Source organism: Wolffia australiana, chromosome 6, assembly GCF_029677425.1.
Source record: "Wolffia australiana isolate 7733 chromosome 6, ASM2967742v1".
Taxonomy (NCBI): domain Eukaryota; kingdom Viridiplantae; phylum Streptophyta; class Magnoliopsida; order Alismatales; family Araceae; genus Wolffia; species Wolffia australiana.
The window spans coordinates 16085932-16105874 of NC_135840.1; the positions used below are offsets into that span (position 1 = coordinate 16085932).

At 38.2% G+C, this 19943-nt stretch overlaps 2 protein-coding genes and 1 long non-coding RNA gene across 4 annotated transcripts; all 3 read left to right on the plus strand.

Moving 5' to 3' along the window:
* Positions 1-1758: 1758 nt before the first annotated feature.
* Positions 1759-5551, plus strand: LOC144704985 (uncharacterized). Its single transcript, XM_078577564.1, has 2 exons — positions 1759-3585; positions 5425-5551. The coding sequence occupies exon 1, from the start codon at positions 1759-1761 to the stop codon at positions 3574-3576; it is 1818 nt and encodes a 605-aa protein (XP_078433690.1). The 3' UTR covers positions 3577-3585; positions 5425-5551.
* A 3738-nt stretch (positions 5552-9289) lies between these two features.
* On the plus strand, positions 9290-14389 carry LOC144704914 (alpha/beta-Hydrolases superfamily protein). 2 transcript variants are annotated; one of them, XM_078577498.1, is made up of 12 exons: positions 9290-9542; positions 9826-9910; positions 10792-10843; positions 10932-10952; positions 11039-11092; positions 11243-11293; positions 12037-12099; positions 12279-12344; positions 12417-12455; positions 12608-12730; positions 12806-12898; positions 13995-14389. In XM_078577498.1, the coding sequence occupies exons 1-12, from the start codon at positions 9440-9442 to the stop codon at positions 14241-14243; spliced, it is 999 nt and encodes a 332-aa protein (XP_078433624.1). In that variant the 5' UTR covers positions 9290-9439; the 3' UTR covers positions 14244-14389. The 2 variants fall into 2 exon arrangements, with proteins under 2 accessions (XP_078433624.1, XP_078433625.1); XM_078577499.1 differs by having other exon boundaries at positions 9302-9542; positions 11022-11092.
* Positions 14390-17475: 3086 nt separating this feature from the next.
* LOC144704773 (uncharacterized) lies at positions 17476-18793 on the plus strand. Its single transcript, XR_013581901.1, has 2 exons — positions 17476-17581; positions 18574-18793. It is a non-coding gene; the product is annotated as an uncharacterized LOC144704773 (long non-coding RNA).
* The last annotated feature ends 1150 nt before the right edge of the window (positions 18794-19943 follow it).

A 19943-nucleotide genomic window follows, 5' to 3' on the forward strand; every position in this document is an offset into this window, starting at 1 on the left:
CATGTTCTCTCTTCTCTCTCTCCTGTTCTCTCTTCTCTCTCTCATGTTCTCTCTTCTCTCTCTCCTGTTCTCTCTTCTCTCTCTCTCCCGTTCTCTCTGTCGCATGCTCTCTCTCCCCTTCTCTCTTCTCTCTCTCATGTTCTCTCTTCTCGTTCTCATGTTCTCTCTTCTCTCTCTCCCTCTCTCACACTCTCTCTCTCCTGTTGTCTCTTCTCTCTCTCCCATTTTTTCTCTCTCCCATTTTCTCTCTCTCACGTTCTCCCTCCCTCTTGCATGCTCTCTTCTCTCTCTCATGTTCTCTCTCTCTCTTATGTTCTCTCTCTCTCTCTCATGTTCCTCTCATGTTCTCTCTCTCTCATGTTCTCTCTCTCTCTCTCTCTCTCTCTCTCTCTCTCTCTCTCTCTCTCTCTCTCTCTCTCTCTCTCTCTCTCTCTCTCTCTCTCTCTCTCTCTCTCTCTCTCTCTCTCTTGCACGCGCTCTTCTCTCTCTCCAGTTCTCTCTCTCTTGCACGCTCTCTTCTCTCTCTCCAGTTCTCTCTCTCTTGCACGCTCTCTTCTCTCTCCCTCTCTGTCTCTCTTTCATGCTCTCGTCTCCCTCTCTCTCCTCTCTCTCTCTCTCAAGCACCCTCGCTCTCTCACGCGTTCTCTCTCTCTCTCCCACTATATGAGTCCCTCAATCTTGCTCTCAATCTCGAGAATGTTTCATTTATCCCATTTTGTTTCTCTTCTCCAACTCTGTCAAATTTGCTTCATTATGGGTTTACTCGCTTATTTCTCTATCTATATCACCCTACACTCTACTCTGTCAAGTTTTCTCCATTTCTTTTTGTTTTCTTCTCTTTTTATTTTATTCTTCTTTTCATCATCCATTCTTCTTTCACGATCTTTTACTCCCTTTTTTTTATTTTCTTCTTATTTTATTATTCTTTCCATCTTCTTTTCTTCTTATTTTATTCTTCTCCTCCTTCTTTTCTAGTTTTTTTTTTACTTTTACTTCTTCCTTACCTTTTTCCTTCTTCCTCTTTCGCCTGATTTTCTTATTTGTCATTATGTTTATTTACCTTTTTCCTTTCCATCTTCCGGTCTTCTTCTTTAATTCTTCTTTTATTGGTCAATTATTCTTCTTTCCATCTTCTTTTCTTTTTCTCTTTTTATTTTATTATTATTTTTCTTTTTCAAGATGGGCTTTATAATGTGGCGTTGCAATAAATTTTCCCTTTTTAAGAGAAGTCCTTACCATTTTTTTATCTTGAGTTTTTTTCTTTGACTTTGACTAGTCAACACAACTAGACTGGCACTGGCGACCGATTCCATAGGTAAGATTTAGGTCCATGCTCAAAAACAATAATACGGTCAGCAATAAATTCCGACCATATCATTATATCCCCTCTCTTCTCTCTCTACCCTCTCTCTCCATCTATCTACTCTCTCTTTCTATCCCCTCTTCTTTCTCTCCCATAAATCCAAAAATTCGCAATAAATACTGTTGGTTTGGGAATGTGGGCCCGTTGTGGGCCGGCGACCCATCCTGGCCGCCCACGCAGAATCCAACGGTCAGCAATCAAACACGTCGTCCCACAACGGGCCCACATTCCCAGACAACCGTCCAACGGCCTACCATTCCATTCCATCTACATATTAAAAAAAGCAATAAAATAATATCCACGTGTATCATGAGCCCCGTCTCTGATTGGGCGCGCACGAAAGCCGTGCAAACCGCTACGTAGGCAATTCTGAACGGATTTTTTTGTCGTTTTCGATGGCGCTGGCGCGATATAAAATGGGGCTTGGGGACAGAAAATATCTTTCTTCTTCTACGGGCACGTCCGTGGCAGGATTGAAGATCGGAGGGGATGGCGTCCGCGGTGGCGAATTTCTTCGGTACGCCGCTGTCCTCCGCCGCTTGTTCCTCTTCTCGAAGCTTCTCCGGCGGCGAGGAAGCGGCAGCGGCGAAATCGGCTTCGGAATCGTTTCAGATCCGGTAGGTTCTGATTTTACTCCGCTTCGAGAGGATTCGATTTCCATGCTCTCCGTCGGTGGCGCAGATTTGGTAGATTTCGAGTTTTTCAGACTTCGAGGAGGTCCGATTTCGATGCCTCTTTCCGATGAGCCGAATCCGGATGATTTCCGGATTGTTCGGATGAATGGAGGTTCGAGATCAGTGCTTTCAGCTACTACCGCTGATCTGGCGGATTTCGAGTTGCGCCGGCTCGATGAGGCTTCGATTTCGGCTCTTCCAGCTAATGGCGATGATTTGGTGGAGATCGAGTTCCGCCGGCTCGATGAAGCTTCGATTCCGTTGCCTCCAGCTAATGGTGATGATTTGTCGGATTTCAAGTTCCGCCGGCTCGATGAAGCTTCGATTCCGACGCCTCAAGCAAATGGCGCTGATCTTGCGGATTTCGAGTTCCGCCGGCTCGATGAAGCTTCGACTTCGGCGCTTCCAGCTTATGGCGCTGATTTGTTGGATTTCGAGTTCCGCCGGCTCGATGAAGCTTCGATTTCTGCGCATCCAGCTAATAACGATGATCTGGTGGATTTCGAGTTTTGCCGGCTCGATGAAGCCTCTATTTCAGTGCCTCCAGCTAATACTAATGATCTGGTGGATTTCGAGTTTTGCCGCCGGCTCGACGGAGCTTCAATTTCAGTTCCTCCAGCTAATGCCACTGATTTAGCGGATTTCGAATTCCGCCGGCTCGATGAAGCTTCGACTTGGAAGCTTCCTGCAGATGAGGCGAATCCAGCTGACCGCGACATCCGCCCGCGCGAAGAAGATTCAATCTCAAGATCTCTCCGATCGATGAATCCATCAGAGTTCGAGTTCCTCGGGCTCGGCGAAGATCCAACCTCGACGATTCCCGCCAATTTCGCCGATCAGGCGGATTTCAAATTTCGCCGGCCCGGGAAAGAAGATCCGACTCTTACTGTTCGCGCCGACGGCGCAGATCAGCCGGATTTCGAATTCCGCCGGATCGACGGCGCCGATTCCTCCTCCATGCTCCCGGCGGACCAACTCTTCTCCGACGGGAAGCTCATCCCTCTACAACGGCCCACCCCGACTCCACCCGCGGAGCCCCGACCGCGGTCCGCCGACCGCACCGCCCTGCCGTCGAGCCGGTGGAGGGACCTGATCGGGCTGAGGAAGACCGAGCCTGCCGCGCCATCGAAGACCCGCTCGCCGAGGTCGCTGAAGCATTTCCTCCACCTTGGCCGTCGGCCTCCGACGGCCGATCCCTCTCTCGATCTTCCCCTCCTCGCCCCGCCTCTCGTCCGCCTCTCCTCCGGAAGGGCGAGCTCGACGAGGAGCGCCGGCCAAGCCGTCTCCCCGCGGATGAACTCTTCGGGGAAGGTCGTCTTCCACGGTCTGGCGCGGTGCTCGAGCAACCCGGGCTCCTTCAATGGCGCCCGGGCGCCTTCCATGGAGCGGTCGTACTCCGCCAACGTCGTCCGCGTGGCGCCCGTCCTCAACGTCGGGTCCGCCTTCGGGTTTGGACTCTTCTCGTCTTCTTCGCAGAGGAAGGAGCGCGGGGAGTGCAGGAGCGGCTGCCACGTGTCCAGGAAGGGGAAGCTCGACTGACTGGCCCTGGTACTCATTCTGAACCTTACCCCTCTTTTTACTTGCTCCGTCTTCGATGTGTATTCGATCGTCGATACGCCGCGGACGGGACGGGATCGGACGAAGCGTTCGTCCCGTCCCGCACTCTAATTGATGGAGTTCATCATCTGGTGCTTCGTATTTTAGCGCCATTGTTATTGTAATTTATATCATTATGACGATGTTCTGCATCATCTTCTTTTTAACCATTTTCTTGGTCACTATCATCCTGGTCTTCTTCTCGATTGTCATCTAATTCATTATCTTCATCGTAGAAATCTTCTTCTTAGTTTTCGTCCAGAACTCTAATATTATTCTGAACCCTAATTGTTTGAGCTCATCGCCTGGTGCTTCGTTTTTTAGCCCCATTATTATTATAATTTGCGTCATTATGATGATGTTTTATGTCACCTTCTTTTTAACCATTTTCTTGGTCACTATTATCCTCGTCTTCTTCTCAATCATCATCTTATTCATTATCTTCATCCTCCAAATTTTTTCTTTGTGTTCGTCTCAAACTCTAATATTATTGTGAACTCTAATTGTTTGAGTTCATCGCCTGGTGCTTCCTATTGTAGCGCCATTATTATTGTAATTTGCATCATTATGATTATCTTCTGCATCATCTTCTTTTTTCTTTGGTCACTATCATCCTCGTTTTCTTCTCAATCATGCTCTTAATCGTTGAAATCTCAGCTTAATAATCATCGTTGTCGTTTTCTTCTTCATCTCAGTCGTCATCATCATCATCATGTTTCACATTACTATTGTAATTTGCATCATTATGATGATGTTCTGCATCATCTTCTTTTTTAACCATCATCTTTGGTCATTATCATCCTCGTTTTCTTCTCAATCATGAGCTTAATCGTTGAAATCTCAGCTTAATAATCATCGTTGTCATCTTCTTCTTCATCTCAGTCGTCGTCATCATCATCATCATCGTCATCATCATCATCATGTTTCCCATTACCTTAATCTTAATCTTCGTCTTAAACATCGTCGTAGTTACTATCATCCTGGTCTTCTTCTCCATTGTCATCGAATTCATTATCTTTGTCGTCGAAATCTTCTTCTTAGTGTTTGTCCCAATCATTATCATGATGTTTTACATCACCTTAGTCTTAATCTTTGTTTTAACCTTCAACTTGGTCACTATTATCCTCGTCTTCTTCTCAATCATCTTCTTAATCCTCAAAATATTTTTCTTGGCCTTCATCTTAATCATCATCATGATATTTTACATCACATTAATCTTCGTTTTAACCTTGGTTGTAGTCACAATTGTCCGCATCTTCTTATCACTCATCATTTTATTCATTATCTTCATCGTCAAAATCTTCTTCTTAGCGTTCATTTTAATCGCTCTCATTATAATTTCCTGCATCATCTTAATCTTAATCTTCGTTCTAACCTTCATTTTAACTTTTCTTCAATTGCTATAAATTTCATGAAGCCTCTACCCGTATACAGACATCTACCCATCCTCTTAGTAAGTTGATCTAGTCACCATACACATGCATAACCTAAAAACTTGTAACATTCATTTTTAATATGATAGATCTCTAGTTCATATGCACGTATTGAAATAATTGTCAAATTAGTCATGTATAGTAGAAAATGGTTGTCTTACCGCCTATGATAAGATATTTTACAAATATCACTTTCTATAAAGAATTTGGCTTTCTTTCAATTATTGTAATGCCTAGATGTTCAAATTTGTATGGGTAACTTGTTGGGTTCTCGATCTATCGAGGATCCAAGACAAGATTCTCACAACCTAATAAATACAAATTGAATATAATAGATACAATTGGGTTTGTTTCCTAGGTGTGTCTACGGAGATGAAGTGAGATGAACAAGGGGCACCCATGAATAGACTTGTATGAGTGTTTCTTAATTTGGACTGTTGGTTATTTCATAAAATTATTTCTCTTTAAGTAATTTTTTTAATGTCTACTAAGCCTTACCGGAGTGATCCTCTATGTACCAGTTTAGTTAATGACTCCATAAGCCCAATAACTATATAATTATCTATTGAATGATATCATGAAATAATTTAACCCAGTTGATAGGTAGTCATGTTAATTCACATGGAGCCAATGTACCAAGTGAACAAAGGAATTTATTAACTCTTTCATCGAACCAGTTTATTGATATTAACTATGTATGTTCAACCTTTCATCTATCTGGCACTCCTAGAATGACTTAGGGTATGGTCATGTCTCAAAACCTTATTAAAAAGTCATCAAACTTATATTTTTGCTACTTTTTCTAAGACTTCATTACATAGTCATCTTTGAGTTTGTTTCTCTTTTATATCAAGGATATATTACCTGATCTCAACCACACAATCATTTTCATGATTTTATTTGCATCTGATAAAAAATTACTTAGGAACCCATAGGTCTTAGTAAAAATAAAATCATCCATCTATATGATGTCATCAATATCTCAATATATGGGCTGCTCTACCCAACCAAAAAAAATAAATCAATTGGACTCATAGTTAGGTATAAATGCATTCATGGATTTTATGAATCAATCCAATGAAGTATTTCTCTAAAGAGCCCTCCCTATTTCTTTGTTGTGTATTCATTCAAATAGTTACATTATCAACCATCCCCAATTCCTTAATAAATGAGTTTGATCACATGGTATTTTAATGTATAGATATTTCAGCTCTTAAGTGTCTCAATCTTAGGACCATTTACATATAACAGAAGTCAGCTTGGTGGATAGTAAGGTAAAAAACAGTTCAAGAATATGTATGGATGCATTAAATGAATTACTTCCCTAAAGATCACCCAATATCTCTTCTTGGTGTCCCTACGCAAATGGTTACAAGATTAACCATCATCAATTCCTCATCAAATTAGCATGACTACATAGTGGTTTTCTAAATAGATATTTTAATGTCATTCTCGAATAGTCTACGAATATGAATGTTTTAGATACATTTTTTTGAGAATTTATCAACTATAATATGATATGGCAATACTTCAATTGTCATTCAGAGATCCATGGATAAATGAAGCGTATGATTTTTTGTCATAAATTCAGATGAGATGTGGACATGTGATTGGCATGCATGGCATATAACTCCATTGCAATAGGGAAGGCTTAGGGTTCATAATGAGCCTTTGACATCCTTTTCTATAGGAAATCATTGTAGAAAAGTGGTTAATATATGCACATTATACAATTCAAAATGACACTGAATACCCCATATTATTTTCCTTGAAAACTTGTGCAAATTTTATGTGACAGATTAGAATGTTTAAAAACGAGGGGTGTTCATTCAGTATTTTTTTGTTACCCTTCTCAAGACTTTAACAATGAGCATTACACTTTTGAAATTATTGAAATTCCAATGCAACAAACCAGGATGGAGAAAATATTTAGTTTAGAATAGTTGTATATGGTTACCTCTATGGGGTTGAGGGTAGCACTGCAAAGATGAATATTGAAATGCAATTATTTAAAGGGGTGTTTAGGTGCTCCAGTCAAAATCATGCATATTGCATTTAATGGAAACTTAACCTATAGATTATGTTAAATTGATCCCTAGTCAATTAATCTATATGTTGACATAGCTAATTAATATGGTTGGTTAATAATTATTATTGGGCTACTAAAATTATTTACTAGAATGAAACATGGCTCCTAAAGTTGCATTTAATGGAAACTAAAATTATTAACTATTTATTAATCAAAGAACTTAAATTTTAGGCTTAATTGATTTTTTTAAGAAGCATATTTTTATGTCTTAAGAGCGTCCATGTCATTTTCATGGTATTTCAATTTCTAATAAAATTTGGAAGATAAGGCCATAAATATAAACATATTTTTAACTATAATGACATGAGTAAAAAAATCACTAAAATACCAATTTTCTTATGACTATCTATGGCGACAAAGAACAACATATTGTCTATTATGGCCATAATTATCACCAAATCCTTTTTAGCATATCATTTATATGTTCCCATGTACATATAAAAAAAAGAACATAGACATAGCACATACTTGATATATTCCAATTGAAAAAGGTGTTGTTGAAAGATAGCTTTGAGACTAACCTGGTTGTCAAATGAGTTTGCAACAACATTTCCAAACCAAAGATTGAAAAGATATGCATACATGTTATAAATTGATATACAAGCTGAGTAAAGTGAGACAAATGAATTGATAGACTTTGAGTGTGGGGTAGAGAAAATTGGAAATTAATTAACAATAATTCAAGAAAGGGAAAGAGTTAAATAGAGAGGGTGACAATAATTGGGGAGAAAGGTGGAAATCAATTTGGAGTCTAACAAAGGAGAAAACGTTAACAAAAAATATGGATGGAGGAGAAAGATGGAAATAAATTTAGAAAGAGTGAGGACAGGAGGACATAGAGAAGACACTGAGAGTGGAATCTGGAGAGAGAGAGAGAGAGAGAGAGAGAAAACAAAGGGATAGAAAACTAAAGAGAGAGAAATCGTATAAAGAAAAAAACATGAGTAGAGAGATGGAGATAGAGAATGCAAATGAGAGAGGGGGAGAAAGAGATAGAATGCACTGAGAGATATTTGGAAAGATAGAGAAGCTACTGGGGGAGAAAATTAGAGATAGAGAAGATTGGGGAGAGAGGGAGAAAGGAGCGAGAAAACATAGAAAGATAGATAGATAGATAGATAGACAGATGGACAGACAGACAGATAGATAGATAGATAGATAGATAGATAGATAGATAGATAGATAGATAGATAGATAGATAGATAGATAGATAGATAGATAGATAGATAGACAGACAGATAGACAGATAGACGGATGGATAGATAGACAGACAAATAGATAGATAGATAGATAGATAGGTAGATAGATAGATAGATAGACAGACAGACAGATAGATAGACAGATAGATAGATAGACAGATAGATAGATAGATAGACAGATAGTAATGTGAAAAGAAAAGTAAATATAAAAATATTTTTTGCATGACGTCAAATTTTACTTAAATGATTTCTGATTTCACTTGAACCAAGAGATCTAATACAAATCCTAACCAATATCCAAGTTTTACTTGAGATGCATTTGTGCGTGCCATGCTGTGTTTTTTTCAGGTGCAGGTCAAGTATCCAACAGAAATGATGGAGCAAGAGTCTATAAAAGAGCAATACTCAACATGATTTGAAAATGCATATCTGAAGCAAACTGAAATATAAGGAGGAAAACACATGGCAAATTTCTGAAAATGCCTCCGCATACAGAGGATGAAAGCAAAAGTAAATCAAGGTGAAGACTGCTACACGCCAAAATACATCAAGAAATAAAAGCTCTAGCTCCACAAGGTGAATGAAGAACTACTGTTCTCATCATCGCCGACGACATTCATACGAGGAGGCTTTGTCAATTAAATTGTATCTACCTCATCCACCAGATTAATAGCACTCATATCACAGGTGGCAGCCGCATGGCAAAAAGAAGCTTTGTAAAGTCACGTTTATATCAATGAAATCTCATTATTGAAAAAAAAGAAAAAGATAGATAGACAGATAGATAGACAGATAGGTAGACAGACAAACAGATAGATAGATAGATAGATAGATAGATAGATAGATAGATAGATAGATAGATAGATAGATAGATAGATAGATAGATAGATCGATCGATAGATAGATAGGATAGATAAAGATCAATTTTGCACGCCAGTACTTGAATTTCGCACGCCAACCCTTTCGATAATGACAGAATCCCCTTTCACAAACTTCCAAATCCACTGCAACGATCCTCTCTCTCTCTCTCTGGTTCTCTCTCTAGAAAGGTAGTCCTGGGCAGTCCGGTGAAGAGAAACAAGAAGATGGGCATCCACGTTCCGCATCAAAAGTCAACCTTTCTGATACTGATCATCACCTCGGCGTGCTTTGCTGCTCTCGACGCCCTTCCCTTCATTGTTCTTCACGGTAATCTCTTCCTTGTTCATAATCGCTCATCGTTATCCAAATTGACAATTCCGACTTTGCCCATTTGCTTTCAATTCTCTGCTTCTATTCTTCATCTTTCTTTTATTTTGAATAAATTAGTGTGAGCTTTTTAATCGATCTTCATTAGTAAAGAAAAAAAAAATCGATCTTCATTAGTAACTGCAAATGAAGGAATTTAAAATCTTTGTCGGCTTCAATATACGAATCGATGGTCGACAATGGGTTCGATTTTTTTGGAATTAATGTTCGTTGTGGTTGTCAGGAATCGGTGATCGATGCAGCAACTCGGGGATGACTCAGTTCACGGAGCTGCTGGCCGAGTGGTCAGGTTCCAGCGGCCACTGCATGTGAGCGTAATGAAGCTTTTTTCATCTATGCTCTTCAGTAACTGCGCTTTGGAGAATAAAATATTTTTATCGAAACTTTTTCGGCTTCAAATACAAGAATCTGTACTCGACAATGGGTTCGATTCTTCTTTGAATTAATCCGAAGATAGAATTTTCTCTTCTGTTTTATTTCAAATTTTGTCGGAAGCATTGATCAATTTAGACGGTTTATTGTAATTTTTTTGGTCGATAGATTTGAGATGGCTCAAATACACCAATCAATATTCGACCATGGGTTCGATTTTTTTGAATTAATCCGAAATTAGTGTTTTCTCTTCTAATTTGTTTCTGATTTTGTCAGAAGCATCGGTCAATATGGACGTTGTACTTGTGGAATTCTTGTAAAGAGATTGGAGATGGTTTAAAAATACACCAATCAATATTCGACCATGGTCTTTTTCAAAAAAATAATATATTCGACCATGGGTTCGCTTTTTTAAAATTAATCTGAAAATTTTATTTTCTCTTCTCTGATTTTGGCGGAAGCATTGGTCAATGTAGACTTGTACTTGTGAACTTCTTGTAGATAGATCGGAGATGGTTCAAAAACACCGATCAATATTTAACCATGGGTTCGATTTTTAAATTTTGAATTAATACGAAATAGTATTTTTTTTCGTGTGTTTTTCTCTGATTTTGTCGGAAGCATCAGTCAATGTGGATTTTGTACTTGTGAAAGTCTTGAAGAGAGATCAGAGATTGTTCAAATACAACAATCAATATTTAACCATGGGCTTGTTTTTTTTTTTATTAATCCGGAAATATAATTTTAATTCTGTTTTTCTCTGATTTTGTCGGAAGTATCTGTCAATGTGGACGTTTTACTAGTGAAATTCTTGTAGAGAGATTGGAGATGGTTCCTGGGATTCTTGGGTCATGCCTTTGATGGATCAGGTTGACTTACTATTTCTAAACTGTTTCTTTCTCTTAATTTTATCACATTTTCTAATTTATGATTGTTTTGTTTTCCCGAATGAATTAGGCAAACGCTGTCTGCGAGAAGGTGAGTGAATGTTTAACTCTGCCAGAGCCTGCCATTGGGTATAAATTTGTGTGAATTTTGATCTGCTAGATTATTTCCTACGTCAGGTGAAAAAGATGGAAGAGCTCAGCAAAGGCTATCATATTGTTGGCCTCTCGCAGGTACTGGGCTTCTGATGTTGTTCATAATAATTTTCGTTCATGATGATTAAGATGGCATATTTTTGAGTTAGTCGTTTTTAATCTTAAATTTCTGCGGTGGATCGTTTGGATTTGGATCAGAATTTCTTACTTACTTTTACTTGATTTCAGGGTAACCTAATAGGTCGAGCAGTGGTTGAATTTTGTGATGGATCACCTCCTGTGAGATTTTCCCTTTCCTCTTCTTTGTATGGTCTTATTTGCGACCATTATTATTTTCAAAGTCAGGCATTACATGAATCATTCACGTGTTCTAAAGTCGATGCATCGATTAGCATTCACCCCTAGGCTGACGATGACAATCTTCAGCTGCTTTGTCATTCTCATACATTGATTAATGACGAATTCTATCATCATTGTCATTTGTTTAAGCCTTCGATGACAATGATATTGATGATTCATACGGATGATGATGACGAGGGTAATGAATTCATTATCATCCACAAGTAGACAATGATGTTTCATGATTGACGTCATCATCAGGTTTCCAAGATTCATCATTGTCATCTACATCAAGTTTCCAAGATTCATCATTGTTATGCATCAGTCGATGATGAATCATCATAATCCTCTTCATTTTTTTCCAAGCCCAAACTTGGATGCTAATGAAAATGGTGAGATAGGGAACGACGATGACATATTTGTCATTGTCTGCGAGTGGGCAATGACATTTCATCATCTGCATCATCATCAAGCTTCCAATATTTTCATCATAATCATCTTCTCCATTCAACCATTAATGATGATTTCGTTATTGTCATTTGTCTAAGACACCCATGGATGATGATGACGATGGAAAAATTTAGGGATCACACCAACCCTATTGTACATATATTTTCTTACCTGTGTTTTTCTATGCTTTTGAAAATTGTATCTATTTTATGATGTTGACACGTTAATTTCAGGTTAAGAATTTTATTTCATTGGGGGGACCCCATGCAGGGATTGCATCTATTCCCCTTTGTGGGGTGAGAACTTTCTTTGTTCTCTCTTACTGATAAATTTTCTTATGTTTTCCATTTTATGCTAATTTGAGACCGAAACTATTTTTTTCTTGTTTTGCGCCAAAATCTATTTCATGCCCTCTGAAAGTTGTTATATTTTTAATTTTTGTATTGATAACCAAGTCTCATTTTCTTTATCTCAGCTAAGTATAATCTGCATTATTGTTGACAACCTCATCAAATCAGAAGTGTACTCCGACTACGTTCAGGTCCCCAATCTGCGGTCATAATTTAATTTTATTTCCTATATAATAGCTTTAACAGTGCTCTCCCATCTTCAGAGTCACCTGGCGCCCAGTGGATACATAAAGATTCCAACGGTGAGTCACCACTTTTTAACAGTTTCATTAAAAAATTATCATTCTTTTTCCTGAATTATTGATACAATGTTCAATCCCTCTAGGGACATCTCTGTCATTTTCTCGATAGGATAAATTTTGTCTCTTCACATACTGTCTCTCTCCCTATCTAGGATATCTCTGAATACTTGGACAAGTGCAGATTCCTGCCCCAGCTCAACAACGAGAGACCCACATCTAGGAACTCCACCTACAAGGCACGGTTCAGTAGCCTTCAGACTCTTGTTCTCATCATGGTCAGCCCAGTTCACTCATCTTTATCATTCTCTTTCTTTGACTTTATGTTGACTTTGGGTTGACTTTTGTATCAGTTCGAGAATGATAATGTTCTTGTTCCTCGGGAAACGTCATGGTTCGGATACTACGCTGACGGCTCCTTTGGAGATGTTTTGCCGGCAGAGGAGGTAAGAAGGAAGAATAACCAGACCCTGCTCCGATGCCTCATATGGGCTAGAATTTTTTGATTTCATCCGTTTTTGGTCTGACCAAGCTCAGATGACACCTTTTATTGACTAAACTTCTGGTTTTTTTATCTGGTTTGGGTCAGAACTAGCTAGGATGACACCTTCTATCAGCTAAATTTCTGGCTTCTATAGGGGTTTCTTGTTAGATGATACATTTCCCATCGTATCTAGAGTTATTTTCGTCATTATCCATTAAGGACTATTTTCCCTCTCTCTTTGTTCTCTTTAAAATGGGCTGCTCTCCTTGAGGAGGGCAGTCAATAGATATAATCAAACCAATGTTCTTCCCTCCATCTATCTCTTTCGGAAAAGTTCTTCCACCGTCCTCTTCTCCCTCGTAATCTCTCGGCGCATTGAAAATCTCACCGTCAGTCCTCTCCCTTCTCTCCTCAACAAGAGCCAGGTTCTTATTTAGACCTGACTCAGATGGCGCATTTTATATTATAAATTTCAGGGTTTTTTAGCAGTTTCTTGTCAGATCCAACTCGAATGGTGACTTTGTTGTCCAGATTTATGATCTTCAGGAAGTTTTTGATCTGAACCAGATCCAACTCTATTGCTGAGTTTCTGCCTTTTTGAGGGTTTTCTTTTTAAACCCAGCTCAGATGACCCAATCTGTTGTCTAAATTTCTAGTATTTCCATCAGCTTTCTGGTCTGACCCAACTTGGATGATGCCTGTCATATAGTTCAATAATCTGACTCAGCTCAGATGACACTTTCGATCAGTTTTTGGTCTGACCCATGTCGGATGGGGTTTTTAACTTCTGGATTTCTGATTTTTCTAGTAGTTCTTTTTCTGACCCATCCCAGATGATGTCTTTCATTGTCTCAATTTCCGGTCTTCAGATCAGTTTTTGGTTTGACCATGGTTGGATGATGCCTTTTATCATCTAAATCTCTGGTCTTCCGTCCAATTTTCGGTCTGGCTCGGGTCTGATGACGCCGATTTTCATCAAAATTTTCTATTTTTTTTAAGTGATGTTTTGGCTGACACCTTTTGTCTCAATTCTTGTTTCTTGAACAACCTTTTATCAGACTCAACTGTACAAGGAGGACTGGATAGGATTGAGGGCTCTGAATGAGGCAGGAAGGGTGAAGAAGATCAGCGTCGCAGGGAACCATCTCGGCATCTCCCGGGCCGACATGAGGAAGCATATCGTCCCTTACCTCAAAGATGACGGACACAAGAGCAGAGATGTCCAGGGATCGCTCTCGCTCTCTCTATCTCATCTCTGGGTCTCATGGGAAGACGCTTTGCTTGGAAGCCCCCTCTATGAGAAGTGATGGGCAAGGGCTGTTTCCTCTCTCTTTCTTGCGCACTCTTTGTGAGCCTATGTTCGTGAACCCTGTTCATGGAAGCCCTGTAGGCGCAAGTTCATGGGTGTAGCTCTCTCTCAGCTTCTCAATACATCTATCTCTATCTTTCTTCCTCTCTTACTTTTCAAAAAAAAAAATATTTCTTCCTCTCTTTGTGTTTTTCTATCTATTTATCTCTTTCTTCCTCTGTGTCTATCTGTTTATCTCTGCCTTTCTACCTGTCCTTATATCTCTCTATCTATTTACCTCTTTCTTCCTCTCTGTGTCTCTCTGTCTGTTTATCTCTTTCTTCCTCTCTGTGTCTCTCTATCTGTTTATCTCTGCCTTTCTACCTGTCCTTATGTCTCTCTATCTATTTATCTCTGCCTTTCTACCTGTCCTTATGTTTCTCTATCTATTTATCTCTATCTTTCTTCCTCTCTCGGTGTCTCTCTATCTATTTATCTCTATCTTTCTTCATCTCTTTGTGTTTCTCTATTAATCTATCCATCCATCTCTCCTCTCCATCCAAAATATAATCAAATAAACAAACCAGTCGTTGAGCAGGCCCAGTGAATCAATAGATGATCCTCGATCAAGTGGGTCAATTGATCAGCTTGATTGATGGGGCTACGGATAAAACTTCAGTTCCCCCTTATCACTATATCTTTCACTACGACTCTTGTTCTCTTTTCCTCATACTCTCTCTTTCCCTCTCATCTACCCATTGCTTTCTGACTCTCTCCCCCTCTCGCTTTATCTCTCTCTCTCTCTCTCACTCTTTCTCCACTCCCTCTATGTATCCCTTGCCTCTCACTCTCTCCCTCCCCTCTCTCTTGTCACTCTCTCTCACACTCTCCCTCCCTCTCTCTCTCTCTCTTGAAGTCTACAGAATGTGGAGACATATGAAATACATCAGTGTCAGACTTTGTTTGGTTTGATTGCCCAAATGAAGGAGCTCGAAAATTTGCAAGACATGTCATTAAAAGTATTGATCTTTGACAATAATCTGTTTTTTTCTAACAACTAACTATTCAAGACTAGACTAATCTGGACTTGAGATTGCATTTAAACTAATCTGGATTACTTCATAAAAAACCCAAAACTGATCTGGGTAATTGCAAGCAAATGGTATTGCCCTTATCTGGGTTACTTTTATTAATTTTAATATTTTTTGTTCCAATAAACTTCCACACATGTTGGATTTTTGAACGAAAGACTCGGCCCAAAGTGGAAAGATGCAAATGTTTAACAATGTCTGAATTTCACAAAGTAGACCGTGTTACAAATAATATATTGAGATTCAAGCACCAATAATAGTGCTTAAAACTATATGGAACAGTAAGCGCCACTATTTCCCTCTTATGCAGAGTGTTGTTCTTCAACATTCTCCCACAACTATTGTCAATTTTATGGCCCATGCGCGATGTGTGTTACCTCTGGGATTTTAACCTAAAACCCTGGTTTTATGCCATATTCGGATTCAAGAGCCAAGTATTGTGCTAAAAATTATAGCCGATAGCAAGAGCATTACTTTTCCTTGTAAGCAGCGCATTGTTCTTCAGTGGAAGAAAATTGTGGAGCGTACTTACAGGGGAGAAGTGAAATAATCAAACAATCAAAATTGGAGGACGAGGATGGCTATTCTCTTGCGAAACCAACCCCTTTACTCCTTTTTCTATTTTATTTTTTTATTTCTTCTCATGTAATCCTTCAATGTCTCTCATGACCTTTCATCATTTTTCCTGAAAGAAAATACCTCATTTTTCCACTCTCGTCTTCCTCCTTGATTCAGCCCCTGAAACATGATTAACTTCAGAATATAATTGATGTACCCTCTCGCCTAACTGTTGTACCCTCTACGCACCTCCACAATGATATCTATTGATAGTGTGATGACTTCTTATACTCCATGCATCACCACCTCTGCAGGACACGAGCACGCCAGGGGCGCTGTTTGCCTTCTCTAGGAGCTGCACCCGTATCACCTTTGTATTTTTTTATTTTTTGCATCATGGGCATTGGCAAGTATGGTTCGCATGTAATAGGGACATTTACGCTCACTCCACACCTATAAACGTTTATAAACACTTAATATAAAAAACCTCCGTGGGATGGCATCCATGGAAATGATGCATCGGTCTACGGGCATAATCCTTGGGTTGGTCGTACCCGGCACTGTGTTTTTTGCCAATAAAAAAATTAGAGGAAAATTAGGCCCCTATTATATTTCACCAATTAAAGTCATAATGTCAAGGTGAATGTGACTGCATGATATTATGTCTATCATATACTTAGCTTGTAAAGCATGTAAAATTCATAACAGAATATAATAAATAATATAATGACTCAACCAATTCATGTTATGAAATTTCACTATAAAATGAATACATTATTCAGCATAATTATGAAAAAATTGTCTTAAAATGCTAATGATGGCATGTATATTTTATCATAAATTCCTAAGTGTTCTTATTAATTTTTGCCTATTTAATATATATTTCTCCTTCAATTATAAAAATCTAATAAATTTGATTGCTCAGCCAATTAACAAGAACATCATGAATAGTTTGACAGATATTTTCATAACCCATTCGTGCATGATTTCCTTAATTTAGTCTATTAAAATGATACTGAAAATAATGATAAAATGCTTATGCATAATTAATGTAGATATGTATAAACTAGACTATAGCCACTTTATATATGATATCTTCAGAAATACTTGACAATGTGATCCCATCGCCAAACCCTATATCTCTCTCTATTATTCTCCGTTGTTATTTCCATCTTTCTCTCTCTATCTCTCACTCACTCTCTCCTCCCTCCGTATTACCCCTCTCTCTCCTCTTTATTTTAAAATATCTCTCCTACTTTCACTCACTAGATTCCTTTCTCTATCCCTCTTTCACTCACACACTCTATTCTCTATTTATTTCCCTCCCTATATATTTTTGGTTTCCAATGTTTAGGCATAAAAATAAATATTAAACTTTCCCTATCTATGAATCTCAAACCTAGATAACCTTAAATCAATAGATAAATACTGTTGGAACCTATAAATTTTCTCTAATTTTCCTTAATTAAGGGGTTTCATTCAATATTTCTTCAATTGGGTTAAAGCCCATTAATTTAATTAAGAAGATTCTCTTCTTACGGCCCATCATCCCACATCGTTTTTCAGCCGTCCGATCCGAAATTAGGGTTTCAAACCCGATCTTATAAATACTGATCTAATCTTCTGCTTTATTATCGCGGCCTGCCTCCAGGGGAGAACCAACTGCGACAGGAGAGGGAAAAGCAAACCCTAGATCATGAGGGCGAAGGTATGATCTTCTCTCTTGCCGTGATATTGCATTCCATATGTTGTTCATAGGCATGGTTTGTATTGTTCGTTGTTTTGGTGTGTTTTGATTTCTGTTCGGTTGGTTTCGCCCGATCTTTGTATCGTTTTTTAACCTTGCGGAGAGGGTCTCTCTTTTCTTTGATTGATCGCCATAGTCAACTCCAAAATCGCTTTCCATTCCAGGAGAAAAAAGACCAAGATACTTTTTATTTTCCTTTTGGTTGGTTGCGTGCTAAGCTAGTTGTTCCTATGGCGGCTTTTCAATTGTTCGTCCATTTCTAGTATATTTCGTACTTAATGATATATTCATAAATTTGATGAAATGGAGCCTCCGTTTCTCATTCTATCGAACGCGGAATGCCTTCATTCAATGTAAAGTTGCAGATATTATGCATTATCTCTCATGGGTCTTGTTGAGGGTATCTGATTCAACATGTTATTGGTATTTTGAAACTTCAATTAGTAGAATTTTGCTAATTATTATAATCCCTTGTGTCCATTTTTGAGAAAATTTAGCCAATCTTTAATTTGGAAGCCCTTTAAAATGCCCGTTTAACTAATTTAATCGCAGAAGAAGTGTAACATTCATAATCTGTTTTAATGAAATCAATTTAAATGAATGTTTTTTGTTAATTGTCGACAACTGAAATCATATCATAGTCCGTTTTAATAATAGTACGTCACAGATTTTAATTTTAATACCCATTCATTTCCGATTCTTTAGGGAAGAGTTTCTCCAATTGTCCTAATTCTTCTATCTTTTTATACGTTTTCCTCATTTTCCCATTTCCTACACTCTGTGTCCTCTCTAACAGTTTGTCTAAAATGTCGTTTTCCTCCATTTTGAACGCTATCTCCTCTCTGTATACTTATTTAAATATTTACATTGTTCTTAGTGGAGTTTAATCGAAGTAACCTCCATATCGTAGTATCTGAATTAATCTGTTTTGGATTTTTCTTTTGTTCTCCCAGTGGAAGAAGAAGCGCATGAGGAGGTTGAAGAGGAAGCGCCGAAAGATGAGGCAGAGATCCAAGTAGAACGAGTACGAAACGTGCTGAGCTTTTGGTTAATCTTCTGAGACTTCCATAACTCTTATTCAAATTCCACTTTCTCTTCCCGGAATACTTAGTTTGATTATGAATCCTTTTTATGATTACATCTTCATATTTATAAATATATCATGCTTTCGTACGCTTTATGAATAGTCAGATGAATCTCTAATTGGTCATAAGTGTTTTCTTGACTTCATCTATGACATTGTTTGAATTCTAATTTCATCAGATTCATAATTTAATGTCATATATCTGAAAATCAAGAATGTTGGTATGCAACGATGGTTAATTTTCGACCCATGTTTGGATAATATGGGCCGAAAATTTATTCGAACTGGTTGCACAATTTTGAACAGTTCGATAATAAACGAAAATTTCTGAAAATTGCTGAGGTATGAGTCTTGAAAACAGTTTTAGAGAGTACCCACAAGGTTAAGAATTATGGATTGTGTTATAGACGCTAAATTATGTTTAAATTGCACGTTAATAAGAATAGACAAAAGCAATCAGACGAACGAAATACTATAGAATCAGTTGGAAGAGAGAATTTGGATTAATATTATAATGAGGATCTGTAATGAGGTTTTGAAAAAATGAACAAATATATTATGTTTAAATATTTTGAAATAATATGATATGATTTTGATAGCTATCATGTGCATATATGTAATATGTTGAAATATTTGGAAACAGTAAAATATGATTTTGGAAGTTATAAATGAGGTTCTGTACAGAAGTGCATAGATGTATTATGGTAAAATATTAGAAAATGGTAAGATACAATTTCGGAACTTGTAATGACGTTCTGTGCATAATTGAATAGATGTATTTTGTATAAATATTCAGAAATAGTAAGATACGATTCGGAAGACAATTATTAGTCAGCACTTATCAATATCATGACATAAATACATATAAAATCTCTAAAAGGACCAAGACCATTTGAGGAAGTTCAGATGGCTCACAAGTGATGGCTGGCTAATGTCGAGACAAAGTCATTACCCTCCACTGACACAACATGACACGACTGAGTGAGATGATTTTTGGAGGTCACTTATTTATGTTGTTCACGAGGCAACTAATGGACTACTAACATACTGAAACAATGTAACTGATGTCACCAACTGAGAGGATGTGATGTGATTGAGTGAGAGGATGTCCCTGATGCCACCAATGAACAACGATGTCACCATTTTGAGACGATGTCATTAACTTCACCAACTGAGATACCATGTTGCTACCGAGTGAGAGGACATCCTGATGTCACCTATCAATGACAGATATTATAT

Bases quoted from the DNA above. Each gene is read 5' to 3' on its own strand.
- LOC144704985 (XM_078577564.1), top strand. From the start codon at position 1,759: ATGGCGCTGGCGCGATATAAAATGGGGCTTGGGGACAGAAAATATCTT.
- LOC144704914 (XM_078577498.1), top strand. From the start codon at position 9,440: ATGGGCATCCACGTTCCGCATCAAAAGTCAACCTTTCTGATACTGATC. The intron at 11,093-11,242 runs GTACTGGGCTTC...ACTTGATTTCAG, and splicing joins ATATTGTTGGCCTCTCGCAG to GGTAACCTAATAGGTCGAGC. The intron at 12,345-12,416 runs GTCCCCAATCTG...TCCCATCTTCAG, and splicing joins TGTACTCCGACTACGTTCAG to AGTCACCTGGCGCCCAGTGG.